Source organism: Notothenia rossii (genome assembly GCF_949606895.1).
Source record: "Notothenia rossii genome assembly, chromosome: 4".
NCBI classification, from domain to species: Eukaryota; Metazoa; Chordata; class Actinopteri; order Perciformes; family Nototheniidae; genus Notothenia; species Notothenia rossii.
In genome coordinates this window covers 28,078,938-28,106,373 of record NC_136902.1, presented here as the reverse complement: position 1 = coordinate 28,106,373, position 27,436 = coordinate 28,078,938, and the positions used below count along the sequence as shown (strand labels likewise).

At 40.5% G+C, this 27,436-nt stretch overlaps 1 protein-coding gene across 3 annotated transcripts in view; it reads right to left on the bottom strand.

The window, feature by feature from the left end:
* Window positions 1–27,436, bottom strand: part of nphp4 (nephronophthisis 4) — a 225,068-nt gene that overhangs the window by 43,181 nt on the left and 154,451 nt on the right. For all 3 annotated transcript variants that reach the window (XM_079676360.1, XM_079676361.1, XM_079676362.1), the window contains 6 exons: window positions 25,886–26,023; window positions 21,023–21,180; window positions 18,178–18,369; window positions 13,411–13,598; window positions 4,519–4,679; window positions 3,442–3,625 (listed from right to left, as the gene is read on the bottom strand). In XM_079676360.1, coding sequence (XP_079532486.1) covers window positions 3,442–3,625; window positions 4,519–4,679; window positions 13,411–13,598; window positions 18,178–18,369; window positions 21,023–21,180; window positions 25,886–26,023 — 1,021 coding nt within the window. The remainder of the gene's footprint in view (window positions 1–3,441; window positions 3,626–4,518; window positions 4,680–13,410; window positions 13,599–18,177; window positions 18,370–21,022; window positions 21,181–25,885; window positions 26,024–27,436) is intronic.

Here is a 27,436-nt window from a genome sequence, read left to right as displayed (position 1 = left end):
CAAAACATTTCAAGTGCTACTCAACTTGCTTTAGATAAGCCAGTCCTTTATTAGTATATAAGTGCTCTGTTAGCAGTTTCTTTGTTTGTAATTCTATCGCTCGAAGTGGAGTCAAAAGAGATGAGTTTTCAGTCTGCGCCGGAAAATCTGCAAGTTGTCTGCTGTCCTGATTTCAATGGAGAGCTCATTCCACCATTTTGGAGCCAGGATAGCAAACCCACGTGTTTTTGCTGATGGGAACTTGGGTCCCCCTCGCAGTGCGGGTGCAGCGAGCTGTTTGGCTGATGCAGAGCGGACTGCACGTGCTGGGATGTACAGTTTAACCATGTCCTGGATGTAGGAAGGGCCAGACCCATTCGCAGCATGGTACGCAAGTACCAGTGTCTTGAAGTGGACTCTAGCAGTTACCGGAAGCCATTGAAGGGAGCGGAGGAGCGGCGTGGTGTGGGAGAATTTAGGAAGGTTGAAGACCAGACGAGCCGCTGCATTCTGGATGAGCTGCAGAGGTCGGATGGCACATGCAGGTAGACCAGCCAGGAGGGAGTTGCAGTAGTCTAGGCGTGAGATGACGAGAGCCTGGGCCAGAAGCTGCGTCGCTTTCTGGGTCAGCTGGGGACGTATCCTCCTGATGTTGTAAAGTGTGTATCTGCAGCAGCGGGTTGTAGCAGCGATGTTTGCAGTGAAGGACAGTTTGTTATCTAGGGTCACACCCAGATTCAAGCTAATAAAAGGCCCTAGACTAAGGCTAATAGAGTGATGCAGTAATGAGATACATTTGAAGGCCGACCACGGGAAAAAAACCATTTGATTTTGGTATAACTCAGAAATTAAGCTTTGTGGCCAACAAACGTTTATAATAATCTCAAAATAGTAACACACATCAATTACACTTGATTTTGGAAGTGTAAACGCGACAAGCGCAAACAAAAAAAAAATGCTAAAAACAAACTGCAGTAAATCACATGGCTGTGCATCACCGGCGTGATGATGTATTTTTATTTAATCATTTATAGATATATATCTAATAATAAATAGAAACCGCTTTTTTTATGACACAAAGAAGTTTCGGACAATCACGAGTGGGGTGATAACTGATGTATTTTTTGTCGTAGATCAAATGTGAAATTCTTGTAACCAAAAACACAGAACATAAAAGCATTGACTTCGAGAAGTGGTAAAATGCTAATTCATTTCTGGGTTGTAGGAAACATTACTGCATCACTCTATATTAAAGAATGTACTGTTCACATTAAACTAGCCAATATTATCATATAGCAATGGCAAACTAAACAGGACATTACTTTAAATCAACAAGATCCTCACAACAAAAATAACTGTCAGCCTCTCTTTCCCTTCCTGTCACACTGCCATACTCATTTGCTCTCGCTCTCTGTGCCATTAACCATTTTTTCAAGCAACCTGCGACCTTCCTTCACCTCTCGAGCTGAAATCAAGGAGCTGTATCTGTCAGCACAGAAAATACAGCCTAGGCCAGTGTGTGTTTTTAGTGTGCATTTTTGAGTCCATCCGATAGAGTAGGGATTTAGGGGTAGTCGAATTTCTGCAATCCAGAGAAGCCATGTAATCCTTCTATTGAACTTGAAAAACCACCAAAAAATTGGAGTTCTCACATGATGTCAGTGATATACTCCTCCTGTCCGCCTCTCATTTCTGCCACCCTGCCTCATCACACAACCTGTCCACGCTCTGCTACACCTGCCTGTCTATATGTATGCGCGTATGCATGAGTGCACACTTTCCTGGCATGAGTGAGGGCTTTGATGCGCACACATGCTTGTGTGTGTGTGTGTGTGTGTGTGTGTGTGTGTGTGTGTGTGTGTGTGTGTGTGTGTGTGGGTGTGTCCTTCCTATCAAATCTCTGTCAAAGTCTACATAAAGCAGATCAATCTGCCGTGCCGTGTGTAACTTCTACATTTTTCAGAGATGGCTTTAATGACCGGGCTACCACCCACCAAATAAGAGTACGTATTTATTAAAGGTCGATGACAGGCGCAGGGGGAAGAAAGAGGAAGGTAGGTGAGAGAGGAAAACAAATAGAGGGAGGAAGAGAAAGAAGGTTAAATGGATGAACAGGTGAAAACAGGAAGACATTATAAAGAGAGGAGTGTGCATGTGAGGAGCAACAGATGGAAGCAGAAACAAAATAAAGTGCTTGCGAGTCCTCCCTCCCCAAATTGATTCTGACTGTCAGCCAGGGCGCCTGATGGATATCTGAGCCTTGATTGGAATTTACATGCCAAACGCTCCCCCTCCCCCCATCCATCGCCTGCACATCCAATAACCCAGCGTGCTCTCAACCTGCTTTGAGTGATAAGTGCTGGAATATTTAATCCCAATGACACTCTCAGAAAGCCCAGAGAATGATGCATTGTTTATGAGAGAAGGAGGTATCGTTTCAACAGTTGATTAATGGCAAAGGAAGCTATCGTCAGATGCCATCGCGCCGCGGGGGCACACTAGGCCCAAATTGGATGAGTGTGAAGTAGTAGCAAAGGTGCTCAGTTGCTAGATGGAGTGGAACTATCACACCAAGATATTTGGCGGAGTGTTTGCTTTGCAAGCCTGCACACACCTCTGGAAAATGGGAACTTTCGTCAGCAGCAGAGGCAGCCCTGGGGATTCACTGTCATTTCCCAAGTCTACACATCAATAGAGTCAACATCAACATTACTTCATAATCTGAAGCTCCAAATGTGATATGTCCTGAATATAAAACACTATTACTATATATATTCCAGGCTTAGAAGTTTTGGGTGATATTGAAAATTGATTTTATTTTGAATGATAGAACAAATAGAATTTCCTTCATTTTTAAAGAATGAAACTACCAAAAAGACCCCATACCCTGTTCTGTGTTCCAATGGGAGCAGTACTGGGTTTAACTGCAGTTGGAAATCACATACTGACGGGATGATTACTATACTCAATCAGTATTTACTGCATACTGCCTACCTAATTAACTTTTAAGTTTGATTACTGCTGATCACACTGAAGAGCACCCATCAAGGGTTAGGGTTACTCATGTTAATGTATCACATGACCAGCTAGCGACTCTGTCACATCACAGCAAACAAAGATGTTGTTTGAATAAGTATCATTTTTTAAAGATGCTGTAACTACGCACATCTCCCCACCGTTGGACTAATAAAGGTATTCTGATTCTGATATTTGGAATCCATATTTAGAGCTTGTGGCTGGCCTCAATGCAGCATACTCATTGTGGGATAGTATTTTCTTCCCCATAGTATTTCTGGTGTACACACTGGAGTGGGAACGCACTATATAGTAAAAGAACAATTAGTTGTTGTTTTTATAAACTTAATTTCAACCTTGAGTTGAGATGATTGTGTCCCCAGGAATGAGTATGTTTGGTCAGTATTTGGCAAAGAAGTATTTTAACAATTCAATGTGAGTACTTGCCTATGTTTCCTGTGCGTACGTGCAGCTGGCCCCTGATGATGGTCTGGACCGTCATGGGGCTGATGGTGGTCCGTTGGCCCGGATCAGCGCTGGTCAGCAGGATGTCCTCCACTACATAATCTGTGGTCAGAACCTCCACCTCCTGAAGGGCCTGCACTGCCGATCTGCCCTGACGCAACATGAACTGCAAATACAAAACAGAATGAGCGAAAAGTGCTTTTAAAACCAATATTATTATCAATCCTTGTGGGAAAGTGATTTAATGAAGATGAACTCGCAAATAAATTAAATCACATTAACAAAAAGGAAGAGTTTGATTTATCGCTAAATGAACAAGGTCAAAAGGCCCTTCCCAGCTGTAAAATACTCCCTTTTTCTTTTCTCATTAAACGCTTTACAAATTTCACCAAGCTGCAAAACAAATCAATTTTACATCAAGGTTGGCGAGACATTTTCTGTCCAATCAATAAAGAGCAGAGATTAAAAGACCAGAATTAAAAAAATCCCTTGAATGTGCGGTTGGTTTTTTCTTTAGAGGTTAAGATACAGTAGGAGGGAAATGTCTTTCAGTTATATCCTTGAACACAGAGCACACAGGGAGCAATACTAAACAGTATTTGTTTACCGAAACGTACAACATATTTTATAAAATAAGACCATTTGCAATTCTTCTGGTCCAAGTAGACATACATTAAAATCATTAAAACAACTATTTTGTAGTTGTAAATGTCATTTTTGTGTATTAGAGGCAACCTGGTTAATATACAGTTTACTGAAGCATTTCTGTATTTGACATTCTATTATCAGTTTTCTCCGCAACGCCTGGTTCACTCTATTAAATGTGTTAGAACAATTTGCAGACGCTGCATGAATCCATGACAGACGCACTGCAATACGATGAAGGTGTGTCACGAGCTGAGAATGCATGTGTAAACAGGATGTTTTCTTTTCCTTCGATGCAAAACTCTAGGGAGTTTTGTTCTGAACACGTCAGTGGGATGGGAATTTGCTTGCAATGCTACAACAAATCTTTTTTTCTCTATAGTTTCGAATCATAAGTCGACTTCGGTCATTTACCTTGAGCTCAATGGCGGTAGAACCTATGAGCAGCAGTGAGTCGCTGTCCCAGATGTCGATGTGCATGGTGTGGAGGGCCAGGTAGCGCAGGAACCAGCGCTTCTCTCCTTGCCTTAGGAAACTTTCATCTACTTTGAACTGCACCTGCAGGCCCGGGGAACCTGGAGAGGAGAGAGGAGACTTCAGCATGGAGGGAAAAAGATGTACGCTGTTCAGAAATGTAGGTAGGCACATAAGAAATGTGGTATAAGTCACTCACTATTGATGAGAATTGTTTAGAATGAAAAGCCCAAGACTGTATGTAGAGCAAACAAGATCAGCTTATTAACCATTGAGTTGATGGATAGGAACATAACTATTTACAAAAAAATGGTTTCATTAATTTTCTATGCCAACTTTCCACCTTCCAGCTGGTCAATTGTGGAGATTTGTTCTTTTGTCTCCTGCCATATTGAACTGAATAACATTTATGTTTTGGAATGATAGAAAGACCAAAACAAGACGTCTTGATATGTCTTAGGAAAATGTTGCCTTTTTTGCACACAACTTGGAGAGATAATAAGTAATTAACAGTTAACATCTTTTTTTTTTGCAGCCCACCTTGGATGTCATAAGGGTTAAAAGGGCTTGGGTCTGGAAAGTGTTCTATTCTGTCATTAAGTTGTGACAACCTAAAATATCTGAATCTTTATGGAGGGGCGACATAAAATCCCTCCTTTAAATTCGGACCCATTTGAGATTTTGATGGAATGGAAAATTGATAGTCGACACCACCAACAGAGCTGTCTAAAATACTGAACCGTTGCATGTTTCCACTGCCAAAAAACCCAATAAATATGCAAAACCTGGAGAGTGACAAAGAAAAATCTAAGATCTGATCACTAATGTATCTTTTTCTATTCATCCAGATGGCTTTGAATTCGGAGGGAGAGCCCTATTATCTGTAAGCAGCTGTCAAAATGTGGACAGATCTGATCCGGTGCAGGAGCCATGTACTGGGACTCATTGGGTCTGATGATCGCTCTGCATGGGTACAATAACCAGGGAGCATGAGGCCATTTCACAAAATCTGAAGCACCCTAGGGTTCCCATAATTCATGATAATGGTGCCTAACACTGCCAAGAAACCTCAGGAGTGATTTTCTGAACAGCGGGATAAAGTCATGACTTTAATCAGCATATCCACAATGGACCCTTAAGAGGAACAAATTCTGGCCTTCATTGCTCTAAAGCAAAGGGACTGTTTTCTTCCTTTTTTAAAGAAAAATGCTACACATACAGTTTGGATCTGCTCTCGAGACAATAAGCGGCTATACATTTCGTTTTTATAGCGTTAGACATTTGCTATCATGTCCAATCCTGCAAGGTCGCCATTTCATTTTGATTAAATCCGATTGGACCAAAGCCATATTCTTTTTGAAGTGCGAAACGAGCGCCCAGTGATTCTTTGATGACAGCTCTGCGATGCATCTGTCTCATCCTCAAACTCAGAGCGCTTCAAATGAAACTGACCCAATCAGTGATCCACCTCAGCTGGTGAGGAGGTACAATCAGTCAGCTGCGGCCCCAAAAACCAACCTGGAGCACTGTGGTATTGTTACCGATTGTGCGTGTGTGAAAGGTGTGAGTGTGGATCTCTGCGCCGATTCTCCCCAACATATCATACCTCCAAGTCCGTATCAAAGCAACTCCCCCCACCCCGCTGTCTTTATTCCCATGTGTTGGACGTGCGGAGAAGCAGCTGGCTGGATAGAAGTGGAGTAATGAGGACCTTTGGTGACAGCCCTGCTGTGTTAAAGAGACCAGCAAGCCCCTCCAACTCTCTCTTCACACATCAACGGGTAGGAAACTTTTATTTTTTCATACACACTCTCGCAGGATTCCTTTCAAGCATGAATGCAGCCAGACAGCCTGGTATGATTTAGTTTCTCAGAGTTTTGTTAAAGCAAAATGCCAATGCATGTAGCAAATTCCACGTTCAAACGATGTAAAGATCCATCATTTGCTATTGGCCCAAATGATTACCTGATTTGAAAATAACTCTCCCTACAAGGTCAATGTAGAAGTTGTTATGGAGCTTTTCACCATATCCAATGTACTATAGTGGCAGAGGAAGTTTGCACGCTTTGCTTCACATTGCTCTAAATTCTTATATAGTCTATTTCATGTATTTCATACAAGACCAAAGGTCACTTACTAGTGTGGGAGACTGGTTGTGGTCTGGTACTTATTGCTCCTGTTAGATGCAGATGAAAGCCCTGCAAAGCTTGTTATGGGACCTAGGATTATTATAGATCATATTTATTTTTAATTATATGGATACTGACATATTTACGGACCCCGGAGTGTTCATAGAGAAAAAATAAAATAAAACGTGGCCACGTTTTACTTTCTCGTTCGCACGAGTTACTAAAGCGTGCGCACGAGTTAATAAAGAGTGGCCTCGTTTTGTGTGTGTGTGTGTGTGTGTGTGTGTGTGTGTGTGTGTGTGTGTGTGTGTGTGTGTGTGTGGGGATTTTTTAATGATAGTATCGTTTGTTCCGGTGCACTCCGGCAGGACAATAGCACATCGAGATTAAGATTAAACAAATGTATTTCACTTGGGAGTACACATATACAGTATAAGTATAACTATGGAGAACCAGATTTGTGTAAATTACTGTTCGTGGGAATTTGAAAACAAATGCCGGTGGTGTCGGACACACACAAACACACCGAACACGCACACACAGAGCGGAGCTGCTGCCGCACGCACACGCACGCGCACGCACGCACGCACGCACGCACGCACGCACGCACGCACGCACGCACGCACGCACGCACGCACGCACACACACACACACACACACACACACACACACACACACACACACACACACACACACACACACACACACACACACACACACACACACACACACACACACACACACACACACACACACACACACACACACACACACACACACACACACACACACACACACACACACCATCTCCTTCATAAAACGAGGGGGAATACTCTGGTAGTTCGATGTGTGTATAGGTGTGTGTGGTTAAACGTAGCAGCCTCGATCTCTATTCAGCTGTTCTAATGAAGGGAAACGCAGTGAAGTAAACAGTAAAAGGCACAGCTCTTTGCAGCTGGTGCTGCTCTTCTCAGATTCTGCTGAGTTACACGTTACTGCCTCCAGTGCCCTGTACGACGAAGCCAGTTCAACAGACCCTGGATATGTTCGATTTACCCGGCTTAACTAACCCTAATAAACGCGATGTTGCTAAGCGGTCCTACGAAGCTGGTTATCAACTCAGCAAATCAACCAGGGTTTCTCTGTCCGGCTGAGAGCGCGTTCACCTGAAAGGGACGGGGTGAGCAACATTTGACCAATCACAAACATGGAGACGCGTGCTGACAGCGCAGCGTCATACTTCATTAATGAATAGTGTAAATAGCAAATCCTGCTTCGTAGTACAGGCCACTGGTGGTGCCGCAGAGATTTCATAAAGTGAAGGAGGTTTTCCTTCTATAAAACAGCTGTGGGCAGCAGATACTGTGAGTCACGGACAGGAATCCCTCAATTTAAATAAAACGAGGCCACGCTTTATTAACTTGTGCGCACGCTTTATTAACTCGTGCGCACGCTTTATTAACTCGTGCCCACGCTTTATTAACTCGTGCGAACGAGAAAGTAAAACGTGGCCACGTTTTATTTATTTTTCTCTCAATGAACCCTCCAGGGCTCTGTACATATTATATTATTATATGGATGTTTTTCAATAACGTGCCAGGAGAGTAAATCTTTTTATTTATTCTACCAATTCAATTCAATATTAATACAGACAATTAATGAAATAGACAATCGAAAACAAAATAAGTAGAAGAATATTTATTTTGAAGCCATATAATGGCCTAAGTTGTGTCTATATCTGGTTTTAAAGGGTGCATGCATGTCATTTTCTAGTAACTTGGAAGACTGTTCAAACCGATTATTGTTTGCATTTAGCCACTTACTGTTGTAATTATATCAACATGCCTGATCATTATGTATCAAGACTTCTTTGTATAAACATGGTGGTAAAGCACTAATAGTCAACCCTACAATAATGTCGTTATGTATATTGCTATATAACCCACACTCGATCAGATAGGCTGTTGTGTGTATCATTTTACATGTAAGCCTCTGAAACTGCTTTGATACAATGATGAGACACTAATACTGTGCAGCTAAAGGGGGGAACAAATGGTATGAGTGGGTTGCAGCTCATCAAAGTGAGTCGAGGTAGGTTACAGTGAAGGTTTCACAGTGAAATCCACCCACGCTTATCCAGTTTTTGTGATCAAATGAAATAAAAATAATAATACAAACAAACTGACAAAGGGAACCATTGTTTTATCTATGGGGATAACTAAACAGATGGAGACAAAAAGGAAACCAAGACCAGAGTAGTCTTGATATTTCTTCAGAACTCCTTTAAACCTAACAGACACCCTTTCCTTCTCCCAACCACCCGCCAACTCCCTCCACTTGGACCATTAATTCTCCCAGCATGCTGTGGGCTTGTGTGCAGTGGACGGGTGGTGATGGGAGCATGGAGGGAGAGAATATGTGCTGTGTGTTTGTGCTCACAAGCGAGGAAGAGCTGACAGAAATTGCCCAAGGGTTGTTCGGGGTTGTGTAAGTGTGAAGCTAGGTCTGCAGACGAGGAGCTCAGCACAACACCCCCCCCCACAACACCCCCCCCCCAACACCCCCACCCTCCAACCTGGTGTGTACACAGCAGGACAGGCAGGCTGAAAATCCTGCCGGTGATCAACAACTCTCAACAACGCTGTGAGGGCTGCGCGCGGAGAAAACAGGGAGGATGAACAGTGTTCAGCTACATGTAGAGACTGATGTGAACCGTGTATCACGCTACTCCTAGAGCACAATACGTCTTTGGAAAGCTGCCCTTTTGTGGAAAAAATAAAATAAGTGCTATGTTTCTCACTGCATATCAGGGATATGATGCACAGATTCTAGTCAACAGCATAAAAAAAATGTAAAATGGTTAAAAAAGGTTGTATTCCTAAAATAGCATTTGTTTTTGACAAAAACAATATGTTGCCAAGTGTAGAAATGTTTCATGGGGTTTTGTAGCACATTTTTAGACTCAAACTATGTATTTTGTTATCTTAACTTGTTATTAGCAAGGAGAAATATACACATATTCAGATAGTTTGGCAATGACCGTCCCTTTCACTGCTGAAATGATAACAAGTTGCCGATTTTACCAGCAAAATATCGTTAAACTCAACATAACACAAGAATCCTGAACAACTATCATTACAATCAATCCCTGAGCTGTGATTGTTCGATTGCATTTAAAAGAAAACAGCACAATCAAAACAGAGGCTGATTATGTTTTCTGCTGGATCAACTGAGGTGACATTATATGCGACTCTTTACAAGCACCACCAGAATAGTGGCGGAAATATTTTAAACAAATGAAATGGCATTTTCTGTCTATTTTTCTTGCGAGAGGTTAAGTCATCAACAAAATGTACTCTAACAAAGTAAGGCAGATTATAGCTTTAAACACGTGGTAAATGTTGTGTATTGAAAATGAAACAAAAACACTACATATATTAAGTGAAAGATCACGGTTAGGCTTTAAATAAGCAAATAATTAACAAGAACACAAAAGACTTAGATTTGAAACGTATTTGTCATACAACAAACACAGAAAAAACATTTCTAGCTTGCTACAGCTAACGTCTGTCTAGCTGGAACTGTTTCTGTGGCACAAACTGGCCTTGTGTTCAATTCTTCTCAACACATGCAAAAATACCAACTGAAAAGTTAAGAAGGCTAATGCAAACTGCTATGTGGGTGGACCCTGGTGCATATGCAGGATTATTCCCATCCCTGGAAAAGTATAACAGAGGTCAGATATTAACCTGCTGTTACCATTGGCTACTCAGAACATCCAGTGTGTCCCACGGTTGCCTTTAAAATAAAATGATCTCTTGTTGTGGCTTCAAAATGCCTGCAAAGGGAACAAATTGCATATTCCTCACCTCTCTAATGTATTATTTTAATTGTTACTTCCTACAGTTTAACCATTGTAATTGCCTGCACATAATTGTTAAAATTGTACACCTATTGCCTTAGCGAAATCGGAAGCAGAACACTTAAATCGCTGAGTGAGCCAAGTTATATGAGTTAAACAGCAGGATGCCAAACTGTTTCCATTCCTTTCTCAGTCTTTGGGTTTTTAGTGCCATACTGGGAAAGAGAAAGTTAGGAGTGAAGAAGCTAATTGTCTTCTGCTGTTTGTTTGATAAAATTATTTTAGAAAAACTTGTACATGGTTTGGCAAGAAATATAGACATTTGAAATGCCAGTGATTTTCTGCACTTTTCCCCCTTGAATAGTTGAAGTTGAGAAATACAAATTAAATCGTATACCCTTTTACTTCGTGAAGGCATGGAACGTTTTCACTGTATGTATAGGGAACTCTGTTCTTGTCTGAGATATTCCTCTTTGGCAGCCATATTGTGAATCAAAACAACCTGATCAAGTGTAGCTGTGAAACTAACTTGAGGGCTGTATAAAGAGATATTTTGTGGGGCCGAATGGGTGAATGAAAGATGACATGAAAGGGCTGTCCACCCACCGCCTAAATAGGGGTTCAGGCATTCAATAGGTTTCTGGGGAACTTCCAACCAGCAGGACGCAGAATCACAGCTGACACACTGCAGTAGCTTTGAAGCTCAGACATATTCCATATTCTCTCTCAACCTCTGTCTAACACACACACACACACACACACACACACACACACACACACACACACACACACACACACACACACACACACACACACACACACACACACACACACACACACACACACACACACACACACACACACACACACACACACACACACACACACACACACACACACACACACACACACACACACACACACACACACACTTCAAACGCTCCCACTGAATGACGAGATAGCAGTGGATCATTGATCTCATACAGTGATTGGATCATTCATATCTTCATAGATCACTTAAACCGCTGCTCAATCTTTTACATTAACATTAATTTGTCCAGTTAGGGAGTAAAGGATTACAAAAGACCATAACAACGTTATTGGAAAGGGGGAATTCAATTCCCTCCCTTAATCAGTAGGAGATTTTTCACTGTGCTAAAACTGCTATTGTAATTTTTTACAATGGTGCTGTACATTAAGCAGAAGTAATAATGAATTCTTCGCTCCGATGGTTTAATTGAATTGGAAAGAACATTCAGTGACTGTGGAGTGGCATATAGAGCCTGGAGCCAAGCTTGCAGCGCTCGGAGCATGTTCTTTGGGAAAGCCACACTTGAGTTAAATGCTAATGCTAAGGTGACAAAGCGAACATGATCATCAGCAGGTATAATGTTTACAATGTTCGCTGTCTTTGTAAGTATTTTGCAAAGTGGCAGTAATCACCACGACAGCTGAGTCTGTTGGTAATCTCAATGATTATGAAGACACAGACATTTAGCTGATGGTGCTAAAGGAAAAGGATCAGGATGACATTTTTCCTAAGGGAAAATAGGATGTACGTACAAAAATGTTGAGACATTTACACTCAAAAACAATAAATGTCAATGTCATGGTTCATTATTGTGGTATTAAAAGAGAGAAAGAACCAATCAAAGATTCATTAGCCACGTTATAGCTGGTCAGACAGGAAAAGGACTCACAGAATAATCTTAAAAGACTATTAAAGCAATCAACGAATCCCACAGCAATATTTCCACACTTATTTTAGCTAAACTTTTGATACCAGAGGAAATCATTACCCGGGTAAACACAAAGAAAAACTGTCAAAGTATAGTTCTTAATTCTTTAAAAAGAGACTGATACTTCAATGGTTTCAATAGCTCAAAGATATGAGTAAACGTGTGGAAAGGGTTAGAATATATAAAAGGATCTTTGTGAATGTAGGAAGGATTTGTGAAGGAAACGTAGACTTAGAGTTGCAGACACAGACAGAGAAGTGTGCCTGTGGTAGGAGACTATGGGTAGGCGTAGGAACTAGGATGAGGGGGGGTGTATTGTTTGTGTTATCAATATCACCCTCCGTTGAGAGCTGTAATAGCTCTTCCATTTCATTAGTTGCTACATGAACAGACGTGACATCAATCAGGGCTGCTTCTGCTGATTGAAGTGCTTCAGCATCAGAAACCATCATGGAGCATTATGGAAACAGCCTGCAGTTTGTAGGCATTGATTGTTATAGTTGTATACTTAACTAATCTAATTTTCAAAACAGTTTTGTAATTCTTATTAAAGTAACATTCCTTTTTATTTGGTAAACTTGTTTACATCATATCTCCATTGTGTATGTGTCACCATTGTTATGGCAGAAGCGGTCATAAACTGACTTTTCATCCAGTGTTAACACACTACGCAGGTCTCAGTCTATCAATATCAAACAGATGAAGGATTTGGTCATAGGACACTATTATCTACTGTTATCAGGCTAAACAAACGTTAGCAGGAGCCGTGTTGTGATGGCGAAAGTAGAAGACTTTTACAGATAATTTGTCTCCCGGTAAAAACCTTCTTAACAATGAACACTGAATAAATCTGAACTGAGAGGCTGAGGGAAATAGTGGTAAAGACTTTCCCACCACCACACTTCATCACGACTTGTTTAGACTGACCGACCAGTAGCGGCAGAAATTACATATGTTCGAGTTGCAGTTTGGACTTATGTACCAAGAACGTTTTGTATATTATATATGTTACTGGGGACATGAATACGGGCCAATTAAAGGCATAGGACTGACTGAACATGGGCAGCATTGTTATTTATTGTTTGCAACTCTGGATCCTTACCGGAGTTGACAGTGCCGTCTTTGCTGATGGAGGCCAGGACGCAGGGAAGTGGAACGCTGGCTTTCTGTTGCACCTTGTCGCTGATGAGCAGTTTCAGCTGCTGTGATGTGACTGGTGGAAAGCGATAGAACTGGAAGCTGAAGTAGATGTTGTCAGGCCAATCAGGACCAACACCCGCCGTCGGTATTCTGGCAAAATACAGAGGGTGATAATTATTCCACAAAAAGAGCAATATTTAAAGTAACACGGCAATGATTGTAAATAAATGCCCACATGATTGATTTACAACCCTGGAAGTCACCAAATTAACACTAACTGTGATATTTTTATAACAAACTCGATGCGGGGAGTAGAGTGGTAGGCATATATGAAAATTAACAGTTGAAAATGGCCTTAAAAAGCTGCAAAAGTAAATCACATTTCATCTAATGATTTACCTGAGACAATTCCAAAAAAAAAATTTGAAATATGCATGTCTTGCACATCCCACCTCAGCCAATTATTCAGCTTTACAGCTTCACAAAAGTAAAAACCCAATAATAAAAATGAGGATGAGAACTCAAGGTACTAAATCATACCTAAAAGTGGACATAAATCGGAGAGATGATTAAGAAGATAAAAACTTAGCACTGCACCTTTGATTCATTAGGAGTGGATAACTTGGCTGCTTCTTAAAACGTAAGGCAGCTTGAAAACGTAGTTATTAGATCTGAAGAAGTAATTAAATCTTGTTTATGTCAAAAAAGGTTTATGACTGTAGTTGTAATATGTAAATACAAAGGGAGTAATTGTTTAAAGTTTGTTTTCCAGAATGTATTTGGAGAAGGGAAAGTCTCTGTGACTATGAGAACCTCCTGGTGTTTTGTGTACCTCTTTACAAAAACACCCCCCTCCGAGTGTGATTTCACAACAACGTACACAGATCTAAACACGGACTTCAAACTGTGGATGGCCCATAAAATGTTTTGCTGCTATAGGCTTAGTTTGTCGGGGGACACCTTACTTCTTCCTTCTCTCTGTCTGTACCTGTGTACTCTCATGTTCCGAATAACCCAGCTTCCCCCAAATGTCTTTTTGGTGTCTATCTACGCCGGGATCCTGAGTCGTGGCTGATCCTGTTGCTGCGGTCCTTGTGGATTCATCTTCTTATTATGCATTTCCAACATTTGGACTACCTATGCTGTAAAATGTATTATCTCTTCGATTTACACACGGCATCTATTGCACGTCTGTCCGTCCTGGGAGAGGGATCCCTCCTCTGTTACTCTCCCTGAGGTTTCTCCCATTTTCCCCATTAAACTTTGGGTTTTCTCTGGAAGTTTTTCCTTGTACAATGTGAGGGTCTAAGGACAGAGGGTGTCGTATTGTCATACTGATATTCTGTACAAACTGTGAAGTCTATTGAGACAAATGTAACATTTGTGATATTGGGCTATATAAATAAACATTGATTGATTGACATGGATTGATTGAAAATATCCCAGTGAGCCTGCAAGGACTCGATTTAGCAGCGAGCATAATAAATAATGAGCGAAAATTCAGGGGAAGCTTCTTCTGTTTCCGTGAAATGAACAGATTAGCAATCCGTCATCGGGTATTCAATAATGAGGAGGGAAAAAAAGATTTCAAAACGAGCAGTGAGTGCTAGGAGGCCCCCCCGCGTCGACGGACAGGACGTAAAAGCCTCAGGTTTCAAAGAAGAATCTAATAAGAGCGGTGTGTGACCTCCCAGTCAATCACTCGCTCTGATACTCCACCGTTAAAGATTCCACCGTGCTCCGCCTTCACAGAGGAGCAGGCATTAATATTCATTCCGTAAACAGACAATATTGATAATTATGGCGCCCGGGTGAGAGCTAGAAAATTACATTGCCTGGTATCCACAGGCTCCTAAATCCCTGCGTGCCATACCTGTTTGTCATAATTATAAGGTAACCCTCAGCCCACGCTACAGTGAGCCATAGAGATTCACAAAGTATGTTCAATTATGGGCTTTCAGAAAAAAAAAAAAAAAAAAACTGTAGAATTAAATTAGCTTTGGTATTTTCACACATTAAAGTAAAAATCCATACTTTCTGATATTAAAATATCTGCTTTTTTCACGGTCTCCCATGGATAATATGGTAGTGTTTCAGCTTACCCAGGGGCTTTAATTGTTTGCTGTTGCAATCTTACAATATGACTGGGTTGTTATACCATACTTCCTTCTAACTCGCCTGCAGAAAGGAAGTGATTTAATTGCCAGCCTGTCGGGAATAGACCGGATAGTGATGTATCAGAAACATTTCATTACTGACCTCGCTGCTCAATATCAGGGAGGGGAAGGTTCTTGTAAGAAAGTCAGTCTGACTTCTTTTTATCAATCTCACCCTGTGCACACACCAGAATAATCCTCTTATTGGCCTCTCATTATCAAGTTATTTTTTAACACTTTGGTGCATCTGATGTATTGCGAAATAAAAATAGATAACCCTTAAAAATGGGCAATCCGCTATTGTTTATTTGATTAGACATTAAACACACCCCATCACACTGTTATTACACCCATATTAATCCCATGTTAAACTGTTATTAGACCCATATTACACAAATGTAACACTGTAGTTACACTGTTATTTCTCCCACAGGGACACAGCCTGTCAAATGTACCTCCCATCATACTCCTCTTATTCTAAAGGACACAGAGGCAAACAAAAGAGTCCTTTGAAGACTTTACCTTTGGTTATGGGCACTTGTGGGGGGCATTTTTCAATAATTTATAATGTTTTGAAAACTAAAAAGCTCATGTAAAAAACGGACATCCAATTGGAAGATAAATAACGTAAATGCAGTCCCAATCATTTTTAAAGCCTATTGGTCCGTACCAAGAATACCAATGCTTGTTTTTGCTTCTTAGCCATGAGGTGCCTCTTTTCCTGCCTCTTTTTCTACCTCCATAACTGAATTCCTCCACTATGCTCTGCTTAAAAATAGAGGGTACAATAGATGTCATAGCACAGCATCAAAGCCCACATCGCACACACCAATCAGACAGATACATTGTCACAGAGTAGCTGACATGTGTTGCCATGTGTTACCTTCCAACAAAAAGTGGCTTGAAAGTGTTCTTTATCTGAGAAAAAACACTAAAAACTTTAATGAAAACTACAGATTTTGCCCAAAAAGGTGAAGAGTGTGCGGCTTGGTTATATGCTTGGATGGAATAATGAGGAATATTTACTCGTCTCTCAAATTTGGAGTACACAGGTGAACCTACATTAAGCTAACATCTTCTACCATCACAAAGGACGACCCAAATATTTGTAAAACAATCCTTATAGAGTGCCACAGTGACGCGTCCTGAAACCCGGAAGGACGGTTCCTTCGACAAAAACCAATGCAATTTCTCCATAGGATTTTGGAAAATAGCTCGAAATAAGGTCTGTGGTTGACACAAGTTGAAGAGACAGATCACGTTTTGTTCAGCCGGATAATATCCACATGTCTACCCTACTTTTATAATTTGCGAATCATAAATCTATCGATTAGAAAGGGTTTTAGAACGCGTCACTGTGGCACTCTATTGAAAGCAACAATGTCTATCAACACCTAGGAGAGAGAACAGGTGCACATGTCAAGTGTTGAAGTTGGTACGGAGGAAGTCATGGCAGCATGATGGCGATGAACAAGACAGATGTGTGTTGGATTGATCAAACTGCTGATGCTGCTGATGACAGGATAGAAGGACACAAGCAGTGGTGTGTTTTGTACCCGTCCTTCAGTGCCCCCCCACCCTCTGTCAGCTCTGACAGAGGGGACACGGGCTCTAGGTTTTTTTTGTGATGAGACGCTGACAGATGTGCGATTCAGCCCTTGCTTGTGTGTTTTTCTTCAGACTGCGAGGGTGCGTCGTTGTCTGAGTATGTACCTGATGTGTCTGTAGAGGATGACTGGCAGGACTTTATGCCGGCACGGTTTAAGTGTATTGAAGATTTGGCTGCAGTTCAATGCAGAAAAAAGAGAGAAATCTCAAGGCAGGCTGAGCACAATAATGCATTAAGTGTGTATATTTTCCTATACAAGGTAAAATGGCCTGTGGCTCAGTCTACAAGATGTTAGTTGAGTGTTTCAAACAGTGATGGAGGTAGTTTTTGAATGCACTTCTTAGGTAAAAGTATCCATGCAGCAATATCAAAATATTCCATTATAATCAAAAGTAGTGAATTACGAATCCTACTTGCATAAAAGTGCATATTTCGGTCCCTCTGTCTGATATATTTTCATGTATGACATCCTTACTGTGCAGTCGGTCATATTTTTCCAACTTTTCCAACCAACTCATGATTTTTCATGAGATATGAACGTTTTTTTTACATAAAACCATGTGAGATGCTTTGAGGGAAACATCTATATTTGGTTTCACGTTTAATGACGCATAGAGATCTGAAATGTCTTACCTTAAAATTCTGTCAAATAAATGTGTAAAAAGCACAATACATCCCTAAAAGGTATCGAGAATTGGAAGTCAAAGTAACATAAAATGGAAAAAAACAAAGAAAGTACCTGTAGTTTAAGTAGATAAATTCATAAAAAATAAAGTTACTGTCAACCAATCAAATCAACGACTGCCACATGTCATTATAATAAATAAATAGAGAAATATTTCAGGAGCATAAAATCATAAACCAATCTGCACTGAACTCTATGACAAAAGGACAGACATTGTGCAGTACATCAGCTGCTGTTATCATTGCTAACACTGATGTGACCCCGCACCACAGGCCTCACCTGGTAAACGCCAGAAACTGGAACACCAGCAGGTTGCCTTGTAGAGGGTCAATCTCTTCCCGCCTGGGGTCAAAGGTCACAGGCTCTGTGGGGTCCAGGACTTCAGCCACCTGCCCATCAGAGTCAACGATGTTGGGGAAGCCAGCTGAGTAGAGGTGGGCCAGTGCGCTCCTGGAGCTGGCTGAGCAGGAGCTAAAGGAGAATGTTGTTAAATTAGAGGACAGTTCGAGAGTCATGAGCACACATCGATCATTCGCCAAGCAGAAAATACTTAATCGAGCGCAAATGCTGATGCTTTACGAGGGTCTGGATGTAATGCGTTTAACCAGAGATACAGCAGCCTCATTTGGGCGATTTGCGGTTGTAAATGAGGCTTACAATTTGTTTGGGATCCAAGCAGAATACAGTGCTGCTTTATCATTTCAGACTCAGTTTTGTTTCGGTTTCTTTGGGATTCCTTACCTATTGGGACTTGATTCCAATATTTAACAGCAGGAGGATGTCAGTAATATCCGTCAAGCAGCAGAAGAACGAGAACGCTTACAGGGGAGAGGGAACGGGTGCCAAATCGCCCCCTCTGGATTTTCCCAAAATAATCGGCAGTTATCTGTAATCATAGTGGCCACCTTTTTTTCCGCAACTATGGTAACATTCATAACTTATGCTCTCGACACTGACACCAAACGCTCTGGGTATGATAAACACAGTGCACAGATGTCCGGCTAAAGTGCAAGCACAGGAAAAATGAACGATAATATTTGGGTTATTATAAAATTAACATAGCCTCCATTAAACTAATTAAGGCAACAACAGTGAAGAAGACAGTCGATTGGGCTTTCTCCTCAGTGGCTGTGTCAATTTCACGCCTTCAAAGTTAGATCTTAATTTAGCCCGGGTGGATTAATATTCAAGACGTCATTTTTATTTCAAAGGGGACTCAATCAGATATGCACGGCAAACTTCAATTAAACTTCTTTAGATTCATTGTTCTTCTCAAAAGAAGTGGGTCAGCCCGTACCGAACACAGTCAAAAAGATGTTCTGGCTCAGAGTGAAGAGGCAGAGATGTTTCGGTCTAGTGAAGTGAACTGAACAGCGTGGTATCTGGATCCAAATTCTCGGATTGGGAAAGTGTTTTCGATGCCCGCTGCTTATTGACAGACTTTCTTTGCTAATGCAAGGTCTTGTTTCGGAGTTACCGTGCCCATTATTTGCAGGGTTTCTCATTGGTGGTCAGCTTTACTGCTGACATTAAGATATCTTCTCCAAAACTTTTATTATTAGCTGCTGTGTAAACTCAGAGCTCACAGCAATGTATTCTGTAGCAAACTTAATCAAAGTCAAAACCTCAGCCTTACAGCTGGATTTAATCATGTATTCCCACACAAAAAAAACAATGCTGAGGCCATTACCCAAAGTGGAATGTAAAGGCTGACAAAACGATTTCTTCAAATTGGCTCTGAGCTGGATTCTACCGCTTTCTGACAACATCGCTGTACCGCACGGCGAACACATGCTGCCAATTAGAGAGCCAATCGATATCCTTCTGTAGATAGCGAGGCAGTGAACTTTTGTGGTAATGAAGGACTGTAAACAGAGATACCGCGGCCAGATAAAACAGAGGCATGTTTAAAACATTTATTCAATAATGTGTCCTGAAACCCGGGTAACACTTTCTGTCAATCTCCGGTGCTGCAATGGAGACGTTAGCCACCCTAGAAACTCCTCATCAAAGAAATTACGATTAAGAAGACATATTCTTCTTCAGGTTCATATTTGTATTGTGTGCCTCAATTGTGACATGTTTATGTGCTTTAACGTTTAAAAAGTGCTTTGTTTTTTCTCATACTTTCTGTGCGGCAGCACCTCTTTTCACTCTCTGTCTGAAACCAGAGCCCAGTCTGCTGTGATTAGTTAACTGGTCGGCTCTGTTGTGATTGGTCAACAGCCTGGAGATGTCCCGCCCCTTGGCCTATAATGGTGTTGTGGGTTGTTGGATAGAAACTTTGCAGACCATTTACATGCATCAAAACGTATATTAAACATTACACAACAATACACTACAAGAAAGGGGAAAAAAGCTCAATAGGGCCTCTTTAAAAGAATGTGAGCTATTATTTATTAATCTCGGAGAGCCAGGTGGCCAAATCATACCAGCTTCATATATCTGGAATACACTAGTGCAACCGATTCAATCCCAATCAAATCGATTTTCAAGGCCACACATCATAAGCGTCAATCATTTAACTGGCCAGCGCTTAGTTTTTTAAGAATAACAGCTGGTCTCTTTATTGCAACTCATATTACACAGCTGATGCCAACACCAACATACATTAAGCGGTATTTCTGTCACATTTTATTCAGGATGAGGGATAGCCCTGGTTTTCGGAGTGCAGAATGGTACCTGAATGGATTAAATTCAGTTTTTGCAAATAACTAACCTTAACACGGGTAATGGAGATTCAGAGGCCAAGGGGAGGAAGACCACAAATTAACATGTGAAAGGGAAATGATATCTGGCATCTTTTATGAAGGCAGTCCTGTGTTACTCTTGAAGTAAAAGGCAATTTATAAGTAATGTATTACAGCATACAAAAGCCGTAGCTTATTCCTTTGGCCTGCTATTTCTTTTAATATTCTCACTATTCAAAAATCACCGAATGTCAACATTGCCAGACTTTTTGGTGTCTGAGAGTTCAAGATACTTTGGACTTTCAACCAGCTTTGTAACTTAATTGAATTTGTTCGTGACAGTTTCACAAAAATTGTGATGTAGCCCTCTTACTTAAAAGAAAGCCTTTGACTTTCTATAACAGATAATTTCTCAGGGCATTTCTCAGGCTCACCTGGGTACATTCATCCCCAGTGTGATGACAGGGGCATGGACAGGGGTGAAGGGCAGCTCCTGAAGTTGCGCTCCTTCGTCTGGAGCCAAAGGTGACGCGTCCCCTTCCCGCTGGAGGTCCATCTCCAGGTGGGCGATGTTGCTGACACCTGAGCAGGCCTGTGCCAAAGTGAGAGGATAAAGACACAGAGGGTAACATGAAAAGAGCTGCAGAAACCATATTTGAACTATATTTAGGGTGGATGGGTTTTTAATAAAATTCCTTAAAGAGGCTAGGAAATATAAAGAGAGGGTGACTGTGGTCCAGCTGGTGTTTAAAGGTTAAACAGTAGAGGGAAATGAGTGGACAAAACAACTCCACTGTGGTATAGTCACATGCACAGTGAATCCAAATTGGAAGCATGGAAATTAATGGACAGTAAAATTGTGTTATGGAGCTTTAAAAGGCAACATGGCATGAGAGAAAGCTATTGGAGTTGTCAGATTTCACCAAGTCTCCCTTTTGCTTTTCTGCTTGTGGTCTCAATTTATAAAAAAATAACTAATTTGATGCAGAACATGTTGGCACTGTAGTTTTTTAAATAAAAAAACAGGAGTGAATACTGCATTTGTTTGGCATTATTTTTCATTGTGAATGAACACACCTGCACTAGGTAGCACCTCTAAAAGGCAGGACTGTATATGAAGGGAAATGTGGATCATTGCTGTGTTGGTTAAAGAAAAAAACATTATGGCAAAGAGAAATGAGAAATATCAGGCTTCGGGGGGATAAGTATTTTGGTTGCAGTGCATGCGTGAAAGGGTTGCATCTTTTTGTTGTCTGAGGATGATGTATTTTCTGTGAAACATTTCTGTCCCTTCCTGTTATGAGAACTAGCTCAACTGTGGTCATTTTGAATTAAAACTAAGTGCTACTGACAGTCAATTTCTCATTTTAATTTAGGTGAAAGCAAACAGGACGGAATATACAACACCATTGTGACTTTGAGGCATTTTATTTACATTCAGTGACTGACATTTTGTATTTAGCTTGTTTAGCCATGTTTTTTTCCCATTCATTAACTGTTCAGGAAAAGAACAAACAAACTGTTAAAGCCTGTGGATCAATTCAACATTTCTTAATGTTTTGTGGCAAACATTAATCCCCTTTTCTTGTCATTGAGACACGCGGCTAAAGGGGTATTAGCACAGATAATTAGCTAAGGAGTACTAATGGTGTCATTTTCCAGTCAAGTGTTGTTGTTTTTTTGGTCTTTGATGCATGAGCATTGGTTCAATTGGCCTATCAGAGGACAAGCATGGCTGCGCATTATTAGCCTTTCCATCATACATGCTGGTAATAACCTCAGCCAAAGTCAAGCCGCGACATACACATCCCTGTTCCCCCTTGATCTAATAGCCTGCGGGATAATAACCTTAGAGGATGCAAAGGCATGGTGTAGACCCCTTAACATGTTTAAAGGGCTCAAAGTAATAGCTTTACAGGCGACGGTAACTGAACCTGGTGCCATCAAGCCTACACTGTGTGATGGCAGACAAGAGAGTGTCTTTTATAGGCAGGTGTTGAGGTTATGGACAAGGACAAATGGAGGTTTAAACAATAAATTCTGCAATCCGATTTAATGACTCAATATATGCACAAAGACTACAATAGAAACTCCCTTGGAGTACCATAACTGAAAACTAATAGCAGCCCGGGGACTAGGGACATAATGCATCACACTTATCCAAGGCTTTATTGTTGACAACAAAGTATCGGACAGCATCAGCTGCCGAGTATAAAACAAGCAATCAAAATTGAAATTCATAAGCAATAAAAACACTCCCATCCTCAACTCAATAGACTAAGGTTTATTTGCAGTTACAGTACAGCCTCACTTGGTCTGGTATGACAAGCAGCGGTACCTTTAAAATTAATATTTATATAACTTTGTAACTGATACTGAGTCAGATTATGTATGTGTGATACTGTTACGCCAAATTCTAACAATTTTGCCAATTTCCTGTTGTGGCACTATGGAACATAGCCATTCCTATTAGCTAGCGCTCAAACACATTGTGTGTGGTTACTAAGATAAGGGGCTAAGGATCGGGATATTTCTAAACGGTTGACCAATCAAAACAGAGCCGGCCAGCTAACCAATCAGAGCAGACTGGACCCTGGTTTCAGACAGAGGGTGTAAAGAGGTGCTGCAGCACAGGCATGAGAGAAATAAAGAGTTTTTGAACATTAGATTATGTAAATATGGCACAGATAAGGCACAAAATACAAATATGAACCTGGATATGACCATAATATGTTCTCTTTAAAAAGAGGCAAACAGAAGTCAGAGGTTAATGTCCTTTATTTATAGTTATTGTATTTAATTAAATGTTGTGTATGTCTTTATCATTTTAGGATATGACATTCAACGTTTTGAAACTTTGGATCTTATAAAACAACTTACCTCAAATTTCACAGCAGCAGCGTTATAAGTAATTGGTGTACTGTATCATACAAAGAAACAGTGTAGTACTACAAGTTGTAATACTAAAGCATTGCTGCAAATTGGTTCATGCTTAACTATGAAAAATCATCAAATCAAAGTCTGCAATAAAATGTGTTACTGCAAAAAGTAAGGACATTAGATCATGTTGATGAGTGTTGCCTTACATAATGCATGTCACTTTCACCTGACATATTTAGTGGCATAAACAAGTCCACAGCTTGAAATGTAACCACAAATACCAAATTACAGGATTTCCTAAAGATTAGACATACAGTACATATACTTTATTTAAAATGCATACATTTTTCTGACTGTTCTTCTACAGCACAACCTTGTCAGTTTTTTGAAAAACCAAATTGAATTGTGTCTTTTTTTAGCCATTTGTGCGTCTGATTATATTGTTATCTTCAGTAAGCCTGATCCACATTTCCTGGATTATTCCTGCAATATGATTCATAGCTTAAGCCATATGGATTTGAGCATGAAATATGGAAGAAAACCCATTAAAGCTACTGCTGTCTAGTTAGAATATGAGCAAAGTCCTTCTTAGCTGTGCTGATGCGTAAAAGCAGGTGGAGCGGCCAGGACAGCTCTGAAAAAAGCCTCACAATCGACTGTGAACACAAAATTAAAATGAAAAAAAACGTAATACAGAGAAGCGGATGAAGAAGTGTTTAGAAATGTTTAACTCGTCAGATTACTATAACTAAATTGCAGTTTATACGTACAACATTTTTACTTAACAAAGTAAAGTAATAATCAAAATGTCCAGATGTCCTCGCAATTGCACAACGATGGAAACTACTGTCTGTTCATTTTGAATGGTTCCAGTTAAGATTGTTTTGATTATGATGAAGACCCGTCCAATATGTTCAGGAAAACCACAGATAAATTGGTGCAAGCAAATACTGAGAAGGACATCTGGGCTACTTTGCTCATGCATCAAATGGATATATAGAAATGTGTAGTTTGTTATTTTCTCCTGTCTGCGTCATGATTTGCTTGCATGAGTTTTTGTTATTGTTAGTTTGCATATCCTGTCCTCTTTCCAGGTTACATTGTGGAGAGAAAGTAATGTGACACGTGCTCCATCTGTTTGACAACACCTGTAAGCTTTTTGACACCTTCCTTAATCAATCTTACATTACATTACATTACATTGCATTTAGCTGACGCTGTTATCCAAAGCGACTTACAATAAGTACATTCGACCGGAAAGATACAACCTTGAAGAAAACAGAATCATATAAGTACATCAGGTTTCATAGAGCCAAACATTTCAAGTGCTACTCAACTGGCTTTAGATAAGCCAGCCCTTTATTAGTATATAAGTGCTTTGTTAGTAATTCTATCGCTCGAAGTAGAGTCGAAAGAGATGAGTTTTCAGTCTGCGCCGGAAGATGTGCAAGCTATCTGCTGTCCTGATTTCAATGGGGAGCTCATTCCACCATTTTGGAGCCAGGATAGCAAACCCACGAGTTTTTGCTGATGGGAGCTTGGGTCCCCCTCGAAGTGCGGGTGCAGCGAGCTGTTTGGCCGATGCAGAGCGGAGTGCACGTGCTGAGGTGTACGGTTTAACCATGTCCTGGATGTAGGAAGTGCCAGATCCATTCGCAGCATGGTACGCAAGTACCAGTGTCAATCTTTCCCCTATATGTTGGCATTACATATATCATTTTGTCATATTGATTGTCTAATTGTAATTTTATAAGGATCGTTATTCTGCAAACATGACATCCTTTTCTGAAGTCTCTTTCATTTTTTACTCGCATTTAAGGATTTATTATGGCGGGATTTTCCGTATCTGCTGAAGGGTCTACGGACAGCAGGCGTTGTATGCTGTACGGATTGCATATACAAATCTGCTATATAAATGAAGTTGCCTTGACTTTACTTGACATGGATTGACACATAATAGTAATATAAAGGATGGCAAACACAAAATAAGTAACTTATTGAAAGTGCCCTGTGGGATTTTCTTTTAAACAAACACAAGTTCTGTTTACATTCAGAGTTATTCACCAAAACACATTGCGTGTATCTGTATGTGCTGTAAAGGTGAGTGTGTCTTTGAACTCTACTGAGTGTTTTTTGGCATATCCTTGGGGATTTACAGGCGTATGCTGTGTGTTTGAATGCCACCTAAAGATGTGTAAATGCATCTCTGACTCCTTTTCTACTTGTGTATCTTCCTCAGGGTGTGAGTACAAGGCTAAGTGTGTGTGTGTGTGTGTGTGTGTGTGTGTGTGTGTGTGTGTGTGTGTGTGTGTGTGTGTGTGTGTGTGTGTGTGTGTGTGTGTGTGTGTGTGTGTGTGTGTGTGTGTGTGTGTGTGTGTGTGTGTGTGTGTGTGAGCATACAGAGGTGGAAATCTTACGACATGTGACAGCTGGTGGGCCGATGCCAGTGGGGAGGGATGGAGCAGAGAGGGAAAAGACTGTTGCCACGGCAACGCCGAGCTGGAGTGGCCGATGGTCGGGTAGCGTGAAGTAGCTGCCAGCTGAGACAGCGAGAGCTGCGGAGAAACAATGCAAATGATTCACTGTTATTATTATGATTATGAACAACAGGGCTCAGGAATATAGTTCACGCCAGAGAGACACATGTATCGTCTCAGATGACAACAGCACACCATTAAACTGCTGCCGCTCCTATAAGCCCTTCGCACTCCACCCGCTTCCCCACCCACAATCCCTCAACACTGTCATCCCCAGCGGGTCGATTTAATAACCGTTTGTCTGATCCCTTCTTGATTCTGTTGAATTGTGACTTGACACAAAACAGATTGGAGCTAATAATCTGAGAGTGCTGTTGGTTGTTTGACAAGGTGACCTAAAATATATGTTTTTTTATTCCGTTATTCACTTAACAAATAGTGTTATCATGACAACCAAGGTCCCTCACTTTATAAATACATTCTATGGTGCCTGAGCATTAAGAATAACTATAGCATTGTCACACCATTAACATATTGCATTAATTTAAATAGGCAATTGGTATTGAGTAGTTACATACCACTTTATTAGTCCAACAAGCACAAAGGTGAAGTGAATGGGATGTAAATGATTTTCCTAAAATAAAATATAGTTTACGCTACGCTTTCAATATGAAATAATACATTTATCAAGCAGAGCACTCATATAAGGACATGCCCAAAAGTTTCTGAAAACAATGTGTTTTGTGTCAATTTATGGGATAAAAACTGTCTCTTATGAAACAAGAAAACAGAAAACATGTTTTTCATAATGTATAGAAAAGGCTGTGTTTTCTTTAAATTACTGATTATAGCTGCCATTCAGCATTTAAGCTTTTTATTTTATGATGTTTGCTTTAATGCAAAATGAACACCTCTCTAATGTTCACCTGTAGTCGAGACACATTCAAAATAATTTACATTTTCACAGCGCTACTTCAGTCATGTTTTAAGTTCTTCCTATAAACTAAAACAATGTCCTTATACATAAATAGGTATTGATTGTTCATTTGGTCTTTTGGCTGCAGATGTGTCTCCTTAAAACCCAAGAAAGGGAAACAAATATTTTCAGGAAGTACTAAGATTCATTAATCATAACTTATCACAATGCAAAATGTTTTCGTATGTTAAAAAGAGAAAATGGCAGCAGGGAGGTGGTGGTGGAGGTGTGAAAATGTACCGTGTGTGTCATTGTATTTCAGGTAATTGCACTTCTCCTTAATGATTGAATGTCTGTGTAGAAATGCTGTAAATGGTGTTGGACCTACAATTATTTGGTGGTAATTGGTCAGGCCTGCGTTGCATCTTGGCAATTTTCTCCTCTATTATTTAAATATATTCTGACACTTTCTCAAGTGTTATCGCTAAAATGGTAAGCTTTAGAAAGAAAGCCCTTAACAGTTTACTGCTATGTATCTCGTTTCGATAAGCATTGGCAAAAACGTATGAAGAGGG